General features: G+C 46.5%; 1 protein-coding gene across 1 annotated transcript in view; it reads left to right on the top strand.

The window, feature by feature from the left end:
* The first annotated feature begins 5,305 nt into the window (after positions 1–5,305).
* Positions 5,306–13,767, top strand: part of Marchf4 (membrane associated ring-CH-type finger 4) — a 119,746-nt gene continuing 111,284 nt past the window's right edge. The window contains 1 exon segment of the mRNA NM_001427784.1: positions 5,306–7,975. Within this exon segment, the coding sequence (NP_001414713.1) occupies positions 7,463–7,975 (513 nt within the window). The 5' untranslated portion in view covers positions 5,306–7,462.

The following is a 13,767-nucleotide window of genomic DNA, read 5'->3' as shown; positions in this document are numbered from 1 at the left end:
GAGGAAGGAGGGGGTTGGGAATATTGGTTGAGATGAGGATCCTATGATGCATAAGCAAAAGAGAACTGTTTATAGTGATGATGAGCATGGTTATGAAGGGCACACAACTTTCACCAAATATTTATTGAGGACCTACTATGCGCCAACACTGACATAAGCACACAGCATCAAAAGTAAGAACAACCACAAACCCTGCCCTTGAAATCTAAAGTCCAAAAGGGGACATGGAGAAAATGACAATGGTATTCCCTCCCCATGGACTATTAGTCATCTGGGACTTTTTCTCTATCCTCAGATTCAGGCTTCTCCACATTCTCCATCCAAGGTGCTCAGGCTGATACCTGCTCAAAAATGCGAGCGAGTCCTCTGCATGTGTTGGAGGTGGGCAGTGTCAGTTTAGACTGCTTGTACCAGTTTTCTACAGCTTAGGAAGTCAGGCTCAGCTGAGATGGCTCCTTTGACCCAGGCTCTTCATGAAAGTTTGTAAAGATGTGGGGTGATTCAGACATCATATCAAAGCTCAACAGAGGAGTGATCCATTTCCAAGTTCACTTACAGGGTGGCTCTAACATTCGCTGGCTGTTAACTAGAAGATGCTTTCTGTTTTTTTATCTTAAGACCCCCCTGTAGCTCACAACCAGCAGCTGGGTTACACAGAGGGAGATGAGGCAGTGTAAGTGTAATGATAGAAAATCAGTGTGTGTGTGCTGATCTCAGAAGTGATAATCCTTTCTTTTTACATGTAGTAAAAGCTGTTTAATAAGCCAGTCACCAGGTCCACCATCCACACACAAGGCTATGAGTCTTCGGAGGTGAGGATTAGTGAGACCATTTAGACATTACTACCATACGTCTGCTTGTATTCTGAACTCTCTCTTGACATACAATATGTAACAGACAAATATAACTAGGTAAGGTTTCCACATGGCACCTGGAAATTTAACTAAAAGCTACATTGTGTTGCAAGGTTCAGTGTGACTCCTTGTAGAATTTTGTCACTGATGGTCACCAACTCCATGAATGTAGGCTGCTTTGTTCAAGTCAAAATTTGAAAATGAAGCCTACTACTTAAGAAATTGTAAAAATAAGGGGAGAAAAACTCAAGTCAGGTATATTGGTTCAAATCTGTAATCCCCAAATTTGGACAGCTGAGGCAGGAAGAAGAAGAGTTTGGGGCAGGCCTGGTTTGCAATAGTCCATCCTGAGCTACAGTGAAATCCTTCTATTAAAAAATGGCTTTGGTAGGACACTTATACGTTACTAGGATGACCCCCAAGAAATTCATTTTTAGTGATTTGGAGGTAGCTCCCCTCTCTCCATCCCTCTCTTTTTCTCATGCTTCCTTCTTTTCTCACTTCCTCCTTTCTTCCTGACAGGATTGTGCTGTGTCGCCGTGGATGGACTTGACCTAACAATTCTGCCTCAGCTTCCTTGGTGCTGGTATTACAAATGTATGCCACCATGGCCAGTAAGAATTTGTTTGCTTTTCTTTCTCTTTTTTACATTCATTTATTTTATGTGTACAAGTGTTATGCTACATGCTTGTATATGCATACGTCATGTGCTTGCGTGGTGCCCATGGAGATCAGAAGAAGGCATTGAGTCCCTTGGAACTGGAGCTATGGATGGCTGCCACGTGAATGCAGGGAACTGAGGCCAGGTCCTCTGCAGGAGCAAAATGCTTTAAACCACAGGCCCTTCCATCCAGCCCAGAGAGTTTCTCAATTTATTCTTTCTCCCTCCCTTTTGTGCGCATGAGTAACATGTTGGTACATGTGTGACCCAGCACATGCATGCACACCAGAGGATAACTTTGTGGAGTTGGTTTTCTCTTTCCACCTTTACAGGTTGTCAGGCTTCTGAAATACGCACTTTACCCACTAAGCCATCTTCCTGAACCCAAGAGTTCCCATTTTTAAATAAGTATTCTAAGTACCTATGAAGAGGGTGTCTGGTTCAATATAGAATAGATATTGATAATTTGCATATTAATAGAAATTCTTTAGTTATTCTTTAAAGAGGGTCAATGGAGTTACTGCAAAATTTGGGAAAGCAAACTATAGGCAAGATTAGAAGACAGATAAATTATGTATAACACTTGGCTGTGTGATCTCGAGCTTGGAGCTCTCTAATTCCTGTAAAGCCTCCTCTGTCTTTGGCACACTATGGCTAGGCAAATCAGAACAACGGCAGCCAGCCTGGACTCCCTTAGAACTTCCCTGCTTAGAGAATTAAGTACAATGGCCTCTAGAATGAGTCATGCTGCATGTCTAAGTGTCCTACTATTTCTTCCTAAACCCATTCCTTCACTCCTCTTGAAATCCAGATGACCCCAGCATCTTTGTATGTAATGAAATATATCTGAAAACAACCTCATTTAAGAGAATAAATCTATTAAGGAGCTGAGAACTTTCTGGCGTGAAATGAAAAATATTGATTGCTTCCTACCTGTTAGCAATGAAATCCCATCCAGTTAATTAACCTGCTCAGGGATAAAGTTTATATTCGCCCTTCACCTTCAGTTCCAAATCTTTAAAGCCATTAAAACAAGTACCCAGTCAATGAATAAATCTCACAGAGGGGCATTTGGAACCTTCTGTACACTGGCTCCGCTCACCTTCCTGCCTTTACTTTCAGTTACTTGCCTCCAAGCACCTTCTAGCCCAACCGGATGGAAGGGCTGACGTATTCTGTGTTCCCGATGCCAAGAACGGCTTCCTTCTGAATTCTATGTCTTTTAACTCAGTTTGGATGTCATCTCTTGAAAAAGGCTTTCCCAGAACTCTGGCACTGATCCCTACCTCCCCCAACCTCTTCCCGCCTCTCCTAATTGCTGCTGAACTGTGGGTATTACCTCCCTATTCTGAACACTCCTACAACTTTTTATACTTTGATCGCACTTATTGTGTGCCTTACATTATGATTATGCCCATGTTTCTAGAATGAGACTCTTGGGGACTCAGCTCTAACCAATTCATTTGTGTGTTCTTGTATCTCCCAACACCATTCCTTACCTATGATTGGTGTTCAGTAAATGTTTTCTGAGTGTTTAAATGGAGACCCATTGATTTAACATTTTCTTTATGGTTGTTTTTTTCTCTCGAGGCTCATGATTCAACACTGACATAGTGGGAGCCTAATTCAGTGAGATGTTCTGCAGGATTCATATTACATTCTAAACAGAACTCACAAGATTCCTTCTTCTTATAGACAATCCAATTCTCCCATTATTAGTAGCTGTCTATAGAAGTGACAGAAATAGCAGGGAGGAACAAGACAGTCTTCTTTTGGCCATCACCCATTTCCACAGCTCTGAACGCAGGCTCCAGATGTGGGCACAACACAGCAGAAATTAATATTCCATGGTTATAAAACCTAAAAAATCAAATTTAGATTTGACCTGTACTCAGTCATGTTCACACTGAAGAGAAGAAATACACGGTTCCACTGGGGGGAAAAAAAGCCACTGGTCCATTGGGTCTTTTCCCGAGCACCTGCTGATCTTAGGGTGCTGCTGATGAAAATATAAATACTGGTCATGCAAGGAGGTCTAAGTTATACAGAGAGACTCAAGCATGTGATGAAGTCAGTTTTATAGAGTTATGTGCACAGTGCCAGAGGCAGATGCAGGGTAATGAAGAGTACAGGTGCTTTCGAATAAAGTTTATTCTGCAGCAGTGTTCATGCAAGTATCAATAATAGCACCAATAAAGCATTGCTCTATCATTATTAAAACATTGGCATTGTTTTTATTATAGTTACTAATTATATGTGTGTATGGGGGGAGCATTGCGTGTCATGATACACACATGGAAGTCAGGAGGCAGTTCTCACCATCCACGAAGAATCCCTAGGATCAAACTCAGGTAGGTCAGGCTTGGGGGGGAAGCACTTTCAACTCCTGTGCCATCTTGCTGGCCGGGCGCCATTTTCTTGTTCTTTCTTTTTATTTTACTTTATTATTTTTGGCATTATTTTCTCTTTCTTTTATTTTGTTTCTGGCATCCTTTTCAAATACTGACTTGGAGCAGGATCTCAGCATCCATGTCAGGTGGTGGGACAAGATTCAGTCAAGCAGCCAAGCTTGGTTGGCCCACACTTAGAGATAGACATTGATTCCCTAGGGCTCAGGGGAATGAATCACCCATGGAGACACCGACAAAAGGGCAGTTTCCTTATGACTCATTGAGCCGCGCTTTCATGCCAATGATATTTTGGTGTGGTGATTTTACATTCGACTCTGTCTATAGTTTCAGAATTTCTAAGTGCATTAGCATAATTGGCCCAGCTGTGTAGATGACTCACAGGAGTGTGTTTTCTAAGTCTGTGACCCTACAGGAGTGGCAGGGGTGGAGCGGCAGGGTAGGGTGGGAATCTAAATTATAAATGGCCAAAGTCTGCCGTTGTAAACACTGAGTATTGGTATAGCCTGTTTTTGGCTTTCTTCTCTCTGGGTCTCTTTGCATTTAGGAATACTCTTCTACTCATTGGAAATGTCTTGATAAGGATAGGGAGAGTGGTTCGAAAAAGAAGAAAGGGCAGAGAAAATTAAAGTCAACTCCAAATCTCTCCTTGCTGGTGGCTCTGTGGAAGATTTGGATAGGGGAGGGCTAGGGATATTAGTTAACATAAGGCTATATTATTGCCCTGGATTCTTACGACTCACAGCCTAAGAATATGATGGCTTGAAGTGAAGATGGCCATGAGAATGGTGGCTATATAACAAATATGTATCTTACCTCAAACCTGGGCATATTAGGTTGGCTTAGGCATATGGGAATAAAAATGAATCCAAAACATAATGCAGGGTCAGAGAGAGGGGGAGGAGCAGGGAGAGGAAGGGGGAGGGAGAGGACATTTCCTTTCCTGTTGCAGTTTAAATTCTAGAAGGCAAAAATGTTTGAAGGTTTAAAAAAGCACTTTTCTCATGTGCTTTCTCCTAAGTCATGAGAGATTTAATCTCCATCAGGTGCCAGCTTCAATATGGAAGTCACAAAACTTTATCTTTTCCAAAGCTACTAAGTGACATCTACTTTAAGTGCTTATGTGGATTCTGGTTTAAAAAGAACTGTATCGGGTGTCTATGTGCTGAGGGAAGCGGTGAGAGGGAACAGCGGGCAGGGAGCTTGCAATTCGTACTGTCCACCCGGATTCTTTCTATCTGGGAAAAGATGTGGAATGAATACGCGCATCATGCCACCACCCAAGTTCCCATTCTGCCTCTTTCACTCTTCACTGCCTCCTCCCTCCTCTCCTAAATCCCTCCTTCTCTTCGTACCTCCCTTTCCCCTGGTTCCTCCCTATCCTCTTCCTTCAAACAGTTCTCTCTCCTCCTGTGGTTCCCTCTCTCCTAGTCTCTCGCTCTTTCCCTCCTCCATCCCTCAGCGGCGTCTGCGTCAGGCCCCCACTGGCGTGACGCGCGTGGTCTGGGTGGGAGCTGTCCACTCGCCCAGGTGCTGAATACAGCAGCGCTTTCACGGCCGCTGGGGTGGAAGTAGCTGGGTCCCTTCTCCGCTCTCCGAAGCTTGTTTCCAGTCCTCGGACCGTCAGCCTACCGCCCCGGCACCTCCCTTCCAGCACCACCCCTTTGGGAACTGAGCCAGGGGGGCAGCAGTCGCGGCGGCGGGTGCTGAGCAACGGCGGAAGACAACACCTGGCAGCAGGCTGGAATCTGATTCGCTTCCTTTTCGGCTTTTCTAAGAGATATATTTATATACGGTTCTGGGGAGTCTCCAGGACCAAGCTGGAGCCAAGTGCCGTCTGTCTGACCAACTCGACCACACCGTCTCTATTCCTCATCCCCACCTTCAGCTTACACCGCAAACAAGCCTTACCTCGGTGCATCTGCGAGAGGTAGCAACAGCAAGCGAGCCTAGCCAGCCAGAGGCAGCTGGAGGAAGGAGGGGCGGCGTGGGGGTGGGAGCAAAGAGCGGGCCGAGGCCGCACAAGGTGGGGGGAGCGGGGGCAGAGCTGTCGACAGGACCTGGCAGCAGCCCTCCTCCGCCCCCACCCACCAGAAGCACTCTTTCTTGATTATCCGAGAACTGAATTGTTTCATTAGTATTATTTTATTTTTTATTCTCCCCGTCACTCCCCCACCGCCCCTACCCCCACGCCTGCCTTGTCTCTGGTTGCATGGCAGCACTGCCCGGGCGCGGGGGCTCAGGGCCAGCCCCTCGGGAAGGAAAAGGAGGAGGATCATGAAGCCTGGAGTCGCGACCGCGCTGGACCGCGGGCAGCAGCCAGAGGACCAGCCGGAGCAGCCCCCGCCTGGGAGACACCAGGACGCCGACCAGCAGTCGCTTCTGCTGCCACAGCAGCAGCGCCGGGCGCGTGCAGACCCAGAGCAGGAGGAGGGCGACAGCGACCCAGAAGAGGACGAGGAGGAAAAAGCGAGGCCACTTTCCAGCCCGGACCAGCCCATCTTTCAGCTCTCGAACCTCGCCCGAAGGGACTTTTGATGGAACCAAGGGGAGGGGCCTCCGACTTACAGACTGCAGCTGGAGTGGGCTGGGGGCTGAGATCATGTAACTATTCCCTTTTCCTGTCCCCTCCCACACGCCCCTCTTCACTACCTCCTTTCTCTGATCCTTCTGTCACCTTCTCAATCCCAAACACACACCCTTCCTCTATTCAGGACCTTAGACTCTGGAAGGCAGCAACCCTCGGAGGGTTAAGGATCTCTTTTTCCTCCATCCTTTCCTGGTCCACCGCCCTATATCCCACCTCTTCTGTGTAGCCTTTTGGCTGCATAGGCGAAGCACAAGGTGAAGCTCTTTGCCCAATTTCACCCACAACCAGTCCCCCAATTCCTATCTTAAAAGCAACTCTGGTGCTGCTGGGGGTTAATTGCCCCGGTTTTCTGCCGAAGAGAACTAGAACTTGTACCCCTGCCCAATCTTGCCTTCCCTCAACCACTTCGTACTATCTGAGGCAGTCTATCTTTTTTCTCTCTCATGTTTAATTCTCAATTCTTTACTGAGCTGGGTTCCCTAAGCTGCTCCAAATTTGATTTCTATCCACCCTTTTTATATAAAAGAGATTTACCACAGCCTAGAGATTTGAGAAGAACCTAGCAACCCTTTCTTTGGGAACTTTTAACAATTAGACCTTGGTCATGCATCCCAGCCTGGATGCTTCCTCGACTGCCCTGCTCCCAGTAGTGTTCTGGGGTCAAAGACAGAAAGGAGACAACAGCCAGAATTAAGTCTGAGGTTGGGGCGGGGCTGCCAGAGCAAGAAAAACTTTTTTACTTTGCATTTCCTTCGTAGCGTTCAGAATCATTGACTCACAGTTGTCAGTCTAGGGGGTAATTTATTTGCTGCTTGGAGGGGTTATAAGAAGAGCCAATAAGAAAGAGGTTCCGCCATAACATAGGAACACCGTGGACCCCGAGCCCCACCCTACCCACCTCTTCAAAGACTCCAGCTGCCCCCTTTCCAGTCCTCTGCTTCCCTATCACATGCTCATGCCCCTGGGTGGGCTGCTGTGGTGGTGCTGCTGCTGCTGCTGTGGCTGGTACTGCTGTGGACTGTGCACCCCAGCTCCCCAGATGTTGCGCCACCAGGGTCTCCTCAAGTGCCGCTGCCGAATGCTCTTCAATGACCTGAAGGTTTTCCTACTGAGGCGCCCCCCTCCAGCGCCCCTGCCCATGCACGGTGACCCCCAGCTCCCTGGTGTGGCGGCCAACAACAACACCCTTCCGGCTCTGGGTGCCGGAGGCTGGGCAGGCTGGAGGGGCCCCCGAGAAGCGGTGGGCAGGGAGACCCCTCCTCTGCCACCTCCACCACCTTTGCCTCCTTCTGTGGAAGATGACTGGGATGGTCCAGCCATAGGGCCACCGGCCTCCCTGCTCAGCAGCGCTTCCTCTGACGAATTCTGTAAGGAGAAAACTGAGGACTGCTACTCCCTTGGGAGCTTGGACAGTGGCATGAGGACTCCCCTCTGCCGCATCTGTTTCCAGGGACCAGAGCAGGTGAGTCCTCCCCTTCCCCTGCTTCGCGTGTGTGGTATCTCCAGGCCATGCAGATTGCCATTTAATTATTTGCCCCAGGGAACTATTGTGCTATGTCTAGTGTCAAGGGCTGGAGTGTTTCGAGTTTCTCAGTGTTTCTTGTGGTGAAGCTGACCAATTGGTGCTCAAGGGAGCCTGTTTGGTAACAAGCCCAGTTGCCCTTTGATTTTGTACCCTCTCCCAAAGTAAGTCTTTTCAATTTCATCTCCAAACTTCCATCAGCGCCTCAGAACAGAAGATCCAGAAGCAATGAAATAAGAGCCATAAGAGCCTCAGAAGGGACCTTCAAGCTTATTGCTAAAAAGACACTTTTAGCTGGTCTCTTGCTAGTAAAATGACACACCCCACCCCAATTCTACATTCAGATTTCTTCCTTACCTGAAACTGTGACAAGATCATGCTCTTGCTTTCTAGTCTCTCAGACTGGAGGACAAAACTCCTGTTTGTTTGGGTTTTGTTTTGTTTCTTTGAGACTACCTCAGTTTCCCAAGAGTTGGTGATCTTGAATTTTCTTATTGGAAGCAGATACGCTAAGTCAGAGTGAGTTTAAGTGAAAGAATCTTGCTAGATCTTTCCCCCTTCCCTTGCCTTCCCTTAAACTTTCCCCCTCCATGGCATGGAACAGAGTTGGGTTTTCTTTGTTTGTTTGCTTTTGTTTTTTTTTTTCAAGTCGGTCAAGTTTTCCCTTCCTTATCGATTCAGATTTTCACAGACATCCCTCCTGTCAGTCCACTGTCTGGTGTCCACTGAATAGATGTGCTAATTCATATCAGTCCCAACTTGTGAGGACACACACGTAGCAAAGAGTCCCAGGTAGAAAAGACTCACCTGTAAATTGGACCTGACTAGTGATGTAGGAAAGAGAACGTTTGACTGGTATATAGAGTGGGCTCAGTGTGTTCACTACAGCAACCTCTTCAGCAGTCTGGGTCTTCATGGATAGGTGCAACAGGATGCTACACTGGTGTTCCTGATAAACCCTGCTCTTGCTTACAGCATGAGCTGCCGGCTTAGTTGACAATTCCATTCATTTTTCTTTCCATGTTTCTGAATGGGCAGAGCACTTAGAGACTGGAGATGCAGCCCGGGGAATTTTGAAAGGAAGTAGGCATAAGTATCTCAGAAAGACTGAGGATAGGGATGGTCCTTCTCATGACTATGATAACCTGAAGCAGCAAATAGAATGCTGGTGGACGAGCAGGTCCACATTGCTCTCAGTGCCTTTCTCCACATTGCTCCACTGCGAATACCAAGCTTCTGCTGGTGTGTGGGTCTGTGGCTAATGGTAAAGATGAGCCTCACTTCGGGTCAGGATTTATCTCATTCAGGGGCCTCGGCTTCTCCAAAAACATAGAGTGATTTTGCTTATTAACTTCCTAAACTATTTCTTCCTTCTCCCATATGGGCTGGCGCATGTGCGCATATCAGAGGGGCTGTTGGAAATGCGCCTTCTGGCAAGAGCTCTCTTGCCTCTAGAAAACAGCAAGTCTTGGAACGTGTGCTGAGATAATATTTCACCTGCTGTGAAGTAGTCTTCAAATAACTCTATGCCTCTAGGCCTCTTTTCCAACTTCCATGAGGTACCGCTTGCTTCCTATATCTTTCCTCGGTAGGAGAGCCCAGAAGTGTGAAAATACCTTGTAAGAGATTAACATATGATTAATGTGTTTTATTTTTTGATCATGGAAAAGATGTATTTTATTGGAAAAAGAAAAAAAAAAGATCATTGGCAACACTCTGAAATGCCCTCTTGTGGTACAAGGTTTGATCAACGGTTGGGGACTTTTGTGGTTGTTTATCATCTTTACTCTGTGTCATAAATGGAACTTGGAATAAAAAAAGAAGCTAACGTCACTAGAGGAATGGGTTCTCTTATTATGCGGGAGGGTGGAAAGGGCTGTGTCTGTGTTGAGACTAGACCAAATCAAGGGTTTCTTAAAGATGATTATCATGTTCTGGAGGCTTGTCAGAGCCAAGTTGTTTCAATGGGACAATGTTATACTGGCAACTAGAGAAATGTGTCCTGTTAGATGTGGAGAACATGGTTTCCCACTTTCTTTTCACTTTTCTCCACAGAATTTCAATGAGGAAGGAAGACAAAAGAGAGAGGCTGGGGGTCCTCGAGAGAAAGATGAAAAATGAGAGGTGGGGGTAGAGAAGGAAAGAGAGGGAGATGGAGAAATAAGTGGTCAGGTGTGGGGAAGGGGGAGAGAGAGACACAGAGACACAGAGACACATAGAGAGGGAGAGAGAGACAGAGAGACAGAGACACATAGAGAGAGAGGGAGAGAGAGACAGAGACACAGAGAGACAGAGACAAACACGGAGACAGAGAGACAGAGAGAGAGCCATGAAGCAGTTGTCTCTACTTGGTTTAGGAGAGGAGTGACCTGCCACCCAAATAGCTGAATGTCTTAGTCTTTTCCATGTTCAAACAAAGGAACTAAAAACTTCCCCTCCCACACACCATGCTCTCATTTGACGCTACTCTAGGATCCAAAAGATTGTCAAAAATAAAGATTTGGTCTCTTCCTACAATGCTTACAGTAGTGTGGTGAGGGGTGACAGGAGGGTTGTTAAATTCACACCTGCAGGTTACCACAGAGGACTTTGTATCCATTCGCTCGTGCATATGGATGCAGAGCCACAGGGTGCCATGGCTCCAGGACTAAGCATCTGTGAGGGAACAAAGAGCTCTGCTGTGTTGAGGTTGGCCTTCCATGGGGGACACAGAAATGGGCAAATGAAGTAATAGACAAGCAAGGTGATTTCAGATGGAGAAGCACAGTGAAAACAAGAGAGACAGGAACAAAGAGGAAGATGAGTTAATCATGAAGGAAGAGGAAGGACGAGACACGTGTGTCCATGGGACAAACAGGAAGGGCCTTCCAAGGAGTGCTCCGTCCAAGCTGACACCTAAGTGATGAAGAGGACCCAGCAAGGTACAGATTTGGGAAAAGAGCATTCCATTGAAAGAACAGACCCCCAAACCCAAACGTGAGCAGACTTAGAATATTTGAGAAGGGGGTGGGGATTTAGCTTAGTGGTAGAGCGCTTGCTTAGGAAGGGCAAGGCCCTGGGTTCGGTCCCCAGCTCCGAAAAAAAGAACCAAAAAAAAAAAAAAAGAATATTTGAGAAACAGTGGAGGAGATGTGGGAGAAGGAAGGGTGTGAACACATGCCTTGAGAACCTGTTGGCACCAAGCTGGAAAGTTCCCAAGTAGCCATTTTGTTCTTCTCTTGGGTGGGCATTTGTTCCAATAAGACCGTGTTCAAAGACCTCTGAGAGTGTATGACAGGGCTTTTGTAGATCCCTTCACTTTTTACTTGTGGCTAATGCTGTCTAATCCTCCCTGGAAGAACAGTGCACTGTGGTTGGTAAGCTGAGGCTGCCTGAAGCCAGATGGCCCTAATTGGAGTGATGAACTCGTTACATGGCCGAATGGTGTGTTTCCTCAGATTCCTCATTTGTAAAATTCCCCGCTTGGAGGGTGACTCTGAACACCAAGTCAGATACTACAAGAATGGCTGTGGCAATGTTTTTTTAACTGTTTGTTATCTCAGGAGCACGACAGCGCTCCCTTGCTTTGTTAAAATGTGCCCAGCTCACAGGCTGACAGGAAGGTGGGGACTTTTGTGGATGGCTTCTCTTGTACATATTATGCTCTAGGCACAGAGTGCTATCCCTCTGTTTTGAGCACTAAAGTCTTTATTAAGAGCCAACTTAAGCCCGCTGCTTTGTTCAACAGGGGCTGAGAGACCCACGTTAGATGCAGCCTGGTCCTCTAGGATGTCACAGTCTAACCCAGACATCACAGGGTCTGACAGAGATCAAGAACACACAGATGATGAACCTGAGTGAATGTCTTTATTGTCCGAACAAGAAAGAGGCAGGTTTCCAAACAGCCAGTGGGGTGGATACCTATTCAGAAAGACAGGAATGGAGGATTCGCAGGGATTTGCTACTTTCCCCCCAATTAGTCAGGAAGGCTTCTCTGTGGCTGCTGAAGACCGAGGGAGAAGAAACGGATTCAGGCTGAAAGGTTGAGGCTTGCTAGGAAGCAGCAGAAGAGATGAGAGAAAGTGTGTCTTCTCAAAGAGTGCAACCACCTGCTCCACCACGGGGAAGCTGTGGGAGGCCTGGAGGTGGGGGTAACGGCTAAGGATGCAGCCCCGAGCAGGACAGGGAGGGGCTGAATACTTTAGTTCCCAGGGAATTTAACAATCTTGGGTGGCTTTCACATTCTTTGGGGCTAGCTTCCTGGGAGCTCTGTTCGCAGGGAGCAAGAATAATGCAGAAGGTTTTAGCCAATGTAGTGGGACCAGAGAATAAAGATTTTGCAAGGTGAGGGGGAACCTGCCAAATGCACTGAGAGCTCAAAGATGGAGAAGGGGAAGAGTAGTCTGAGGCTGGGTAGTGGATTTATTCTTCTAAGAATGGCAGCTTTGTTTTGTATTTCCTTGTGTGCTTACTACACACAATCAACAAATCTCCTTGTGCAATCAACAAACCCACACCTAAAAGTTTCAGATCTTAGGCAAAAGATGATAAGTAGAAGCTCACGTACTGTAGGCTAAAATATTTACAAGTAATAAAACCAGTTAACGATCTGTTAAATACAATCCATTCTACCCTCTCAACCTGCATTAGCCAATGGAGATAGCCTCAGACCACTCCGATTTCCTTGTCTAAGTTCTGTCCATACCATTCCCCGAAAAATGGCTTCTTCTCCTAGTCCTCTAGCCTAGGAGGGAAGTTCATAGACACGAAGAAGAAAATCCTGCAGGTCCTAGGAGCAGGCTTGTGTATATCTAGGTAGGAACTCCAGGTTCCCAGGTAATGGGAGCACATTGCAGAAGAGGGACATGGCTCTTTGACCTTGCAGACTCCTCTGGGAATGGGTGTGCTTGTAGAGGGGACAGCTATTAACCTCCTAAAGCCAGGGACACTTGCCTGGGTCCAAGGGAAGCACTATGAGAGGACGCTAAGATCCCAGAAGGAAGCACCCTGTGTGTGGTTTTTTTCCTCACCAGATCTTTAGATCTCAGCCCAGTACCTGGCTCATGTTTATGATCTAATTAAATGACAAAATGCTTGCTCAAGTGGACATATCTGCAGTCAGGATGCCTGAAATAAAAAAGAATGTTTAGGGGAAAAAACAAAAAACAAAAACAAACAAACAAAAAAAAAACAAGCCAAACCAAAATCACTGCGATCTAATGTTGAAAGCAAGGTGTCTGAGAGAAGGGCCGCAAAACCCAGTGCCTTGGTCAGTGAGGAATTTCCACAAAAGTCAGCTTGGGCTTTGATACTACAAAGTACATTCTATTAAAGGTAGTCAAAAGTATAGGCTGCCTTAGAGGAAAAGTGTATTAATGACTGGGACTAGATGACTCAAGATCCCTTCTTGGTTTGAGAGTTTCAGCTCACAGATGACATTGTTGGGAGAGTCCACAGAGGTCTCTTAAAATCTAAGCAGAAAGACCTGTCCTTCTGTAAGGCTCATCTCACAGTAGGACATCTTGACCCAGTATACAGAGTATGCTGAGTATTCTAATGTGTCCTTAACAAATGAATGGACTCTGTCATGTGTTTATAGGAATTCTAAATTGTTGGTAGCCATATGATTGGTTCAATTGTGACTTTTTGCCATGCGCATACCAGGGTGAAGGAGCAAGCCGTTCATGGCTGATAGGCAAGACACCACTGTGGACTGAAGAATACAGATTCATTGCAGGAAAGATGGCCACCGG

This window comes from Rattus norvegicus, chromosome 9 (assembly GCF_036323735.1).
Source record: "Rattus norvegicus strain BN/NHsdMcwi chromosome 9, GRCr8, whole genome shotgun sequence".
In the NCBI taxonomy this organism is placed as follows: domain Eukaryota; kingdom Metazoa; phylum Chordata; class Mammalia; order Rodentia; family Muridae; genus Rattus; species Rattus norvegicus.
This window is presented reverse-complemented; position numbering and strand designations above follow the sequence as displayed.